Genomic DNA, 3,397 nt, shown 5'->3' with positions numbered 1-3,397 from the left:
ATGCGCGTGACGTCCATAGCCACCATCGACTCCCCCTCCCGTTCTCTTCCGCTCCCTATACATTTGACTCAGCTCGTTCAATAAGTTCGAGCTTTCCCACAGGCTCACAAAGCTCTGTTTTGTCGCGATAGACTCGCCATACCCAGTCACAACCACATTCGTCTCATTGATAAGCTTACCCGAGACACCACCACATCGTCACAATGGGCGCCCAGCAATCCAAGACAGAGCCTACGCTCCACGAAAAGGCGGTTCTCGAGCGCCTTCAAAACCTACAGGTTCAAGACCGAGATGACTACGTCGAAGTCACCAGTGACGCCGAGAAGGCCACCTTTGGACCCCTCATTAGAGATGCTGAAGGTCTCCCGCTCCACGTCCTCGAGTCGTGGCAGGCCGCCATCATCAAGGACCCCAAGAATAAGTAAGAGACTACCCAAGTCGAGTTCTGGCTAGCATGTATTCGAAGAAGCTAATCATATCATAAGGCTTGCCCTCACAGCCCTTAGCTCTGCGAACCCGCGCCAGGTTCTTACCTCGTTGCCGACCGAGATCGCAGACCAGCAGATCTACAACGTCAAGATCCCATTCGAAGGCGACCCCATCACAAACCAGCGCTCCAGCGGTCGATGCTGGCTCTTCGCGTCCACCAACGTATTCCGAGTTGCCCTCATGAAGCGCTTTGGCCTTGAGAGCTTTGAGCTGTCACAGCAATACCTCTTTTACTGGGACAAGCTTGAGAAAGCCAACTGGTTCCTCGAGCAGATCATCGATACCGCTACGGAGGATCTTGAAGGCCGCGTCGTCCAGACCCTGCTTAGTGATCTGGTATCCGACGGTGGCCAGTGGGACATGGTATACAACCTGGTTGAGAAGTATGGCCTCGTGCCCCAGACTCTCTACCCCGACAGCTGGAATGCTATGAGCTCCGGTATCTTGAACAGCCTCGTCAAGACCAAGCTTCGAGAGTTCGCACTCAGGCTTCGGGCCCTAGTCAACTCCAAGGACGGGGTCTCTGCCGCCGCCATCTCCTCAGCCAAAGACAAGATGCTGCGTGAGATCTCTCTCATCATGACTCTCCTGCTGGGTCCACCCCCCAACCCCGAGGAGGCCTTCACTTGGCAGTACAACGACAAGAACGGAAAGGCCCACCAGCTCAAGACCACCCCCAAGGAGTTTGCCAAGAACATCTATAGCCCAAGCTTCCCCGTCACATCCAGCACCGTCAGCGGCATGATCTCACTTGTGCACGATCCCCGCCACGAGCCTCTATCCCACCTCACAGTCTCCCGGCTTGGCAACATTGTCGGTGGTCGCGGAATCAGCTATGTCAACGTCGACATCGACACCCTCAAGGGCGCATGCGTCAAGATGCTTAAGGCCGGTCTCCCCATCTTCTTTGGCAGCGACGTAGGCCAGTTTAGCGACTCCAGGTCTGGCATCATGGACCTCAACCTCTACAACTATGAACTAGGCTTCAACACCAGCCTACTCGGTATGACCAAAGCACAGAGGCTGATGACGGGCGAGAGTCAGATGACTCATGCCATGGTGCTGACGGCAGTACATCTTGACGAGCAGACGGGTAAGCCGGTCCGCTGGCGAGTGCAGAACAGCTGGGGCACTACTGCCGGAGACAAGGGATGGTTTGTCATGAGCGATGCATGGCTGGACGAGTTTGTATACCAGGCAGTCGTCGACCCGCGTGTCCTCAGCAAGGAGGTTCGGGATGTGCTCAAGAAGGAGGCCATTGTCCTGCCGCTGTGGGATCCCATGGGCTCACTTGCCTAGAGAGGCTTCCACCTGTGGGTAAGCATTGAGGCGCAATATCGAAGGCATGGCAGTGATCGCCGAGAGCAGAGTGAGGGCTATGGCGCGCGGGAAGCGCTCTCAAGATCATGCGTAGGTCTGGGTTGCTGACCGTGCTGATGTGAACGCATAGACCGCGAGTCAGATAGAAGGGCAATGGGAAGCAGGCTGTTGGAGATACAGGACATATGATGCAGTATGAGCTGATTCAAGGATCATGACAACGATAGGCTCTAAGGGCCTACGCTGTGGAGGACCCTGCAGCTTCACCGCGACGAATAGTATGCTTAGCGACAATGAATGACTTTCTCTCTTCTTCATCCTTGGCTCCGGACTCGGTCGTACATCTCGTAGCGCACTGCCAGACTGCATTCAGGGCAAACCCTTCCCCCGCAAGGACCCGCCGTCGAAGTTGTCACGAAGCTTCTACGCGAGCGGTGCAACGGATGGCGTTGATCCATCGGTGCATCCATCTATTGGTAGAACGTAGCGTGTCTGTATGCCACGCCGCCTCTGCTCTCACCGAGCAACTGACATGACCGATCAGCGGGGTCGGGCCAGATAGATGCCCAAACTCCCAAGGGCGGATAATATCGCCCTCTAATTCCGCACACTTGGGCACCTTGCTGCGGAGTTAAGCCCCGTCTGAGCTTATTCGTACAGCTTCGGTCATTCCAGCCTCAAAGAAGCCTTCTGGATGCACAGGTGACAATAATCACATGAGCACCCATTGCAACTTCTGCGATCATCGCTTGTGCCCCAGGGCGAAGAGTGTGCCAACTCATCATGCTCAACCGACAGGTTGCCCGCAGACGCCCAACAGCTTCCTTGGTGAATTCGCGAGCCGCGACTTGCGAGGATTTTCCTTGCCCGGCGGACCGGGATAGTCCTTCAAAGGCCGAGCTAGCTGTCCCTGCCCAACGCGAAGAAGAAATCAAGTTTCTAGGGCGATTCTGCTGTGGATCGGTTTGTAACTTCTTTCGGATCTTGAAGCGGACGGACCCTGAAGCTGTGAAGGCAAATTCCAAACTGTGACCACACTAGAAGTCATCCTGCTGGGGGCCCGTTGGCTAGACGGGCGGTTTGACCTTCTCTTCTTGGCGGGTAACGAGTGGTTGTAACTCGGTCTGTGATCAGACATTCGGCCTGAGGAGGGGTCACTGCTCCCTGGCAAGTTGACAGTGTGGTTGCTCGGGAGGGCTGCGTGAAGTCATGCTCGCAGGAAGGCCAATGCGTAGTTGCAAGATAGATAGCCCTGCCTGCGTTGCTGAAGAAACTATCTCGATGCAAGTCTCCGCCCAGCTTCGGACATGAGGCTATCTGGACGCCTACGAGCGAGCTGCCACTTGTCAGTGAGTCTACACGATCCGGAATATTCTGGCCGGAATAGGCTGCAGTAACCGACACGGGGCGGAACGGAATAGTATTTGATCGCATAACTCGTCAAATCCTGGAAGACCTGGTTGGATGCTGCTGACTGGCAGTGCCGATCCGATGAAGTTGGTGATGATGCAGTCGACAGCGGGCCATGTGCAGCGCCGATCTGCAGTGACAGAGTCGGGGGCAAAGGTAACCCCCTGGACCTCCTGAA

General features: G+C 55.7%; 1 protein-coding gene across 1 annotated transcript; it reads left to right on the top strand.

The window, feature by feature from the left end:
- Positions 1 to 203: 203 nt before the first annotated feature.
- On the top strand, positions 204 to 1,788 carry LRP88_05142 (bleomycin hydrolase; the record flags this gene model as incomplete). Its single annotated transcript, XM_083241703.1, has 2 exons — positions 204 to 421; positions 507 to 1,788. 2 exons carry the CDS (start codon positions 204 to 206, stop codon positions 1,786 to 1,788), a joined length of 1,500 nt encoding a protein of 499 aa, XP_083102851.1.
- Positions 1,789 to 3,397: the final 1,609 nt, after the last annotated feature.

This window comes from Fusarium phalaenopsidis, assembly GCF_050370095.1.
Source record: "Fusarium phalaenopsidis strain FUZ10S chromosome Unknown contig_32292, whole genome shotgun sequence".
In the NCBI taxonomy this organism is placed as follows: domain Eukaryota; kingdom Fungi; phylum Ascomycota; class Sordariomycetes; order Hypocreales; family Nectriaceae; genus Fusarium; species Fusarium phalaenopsidis.
The sequence above is the reverse complement of the archived record's forward strand: the minus strand, read 5'-3'. Positions and strand labels throughout refer to the sequence as shown.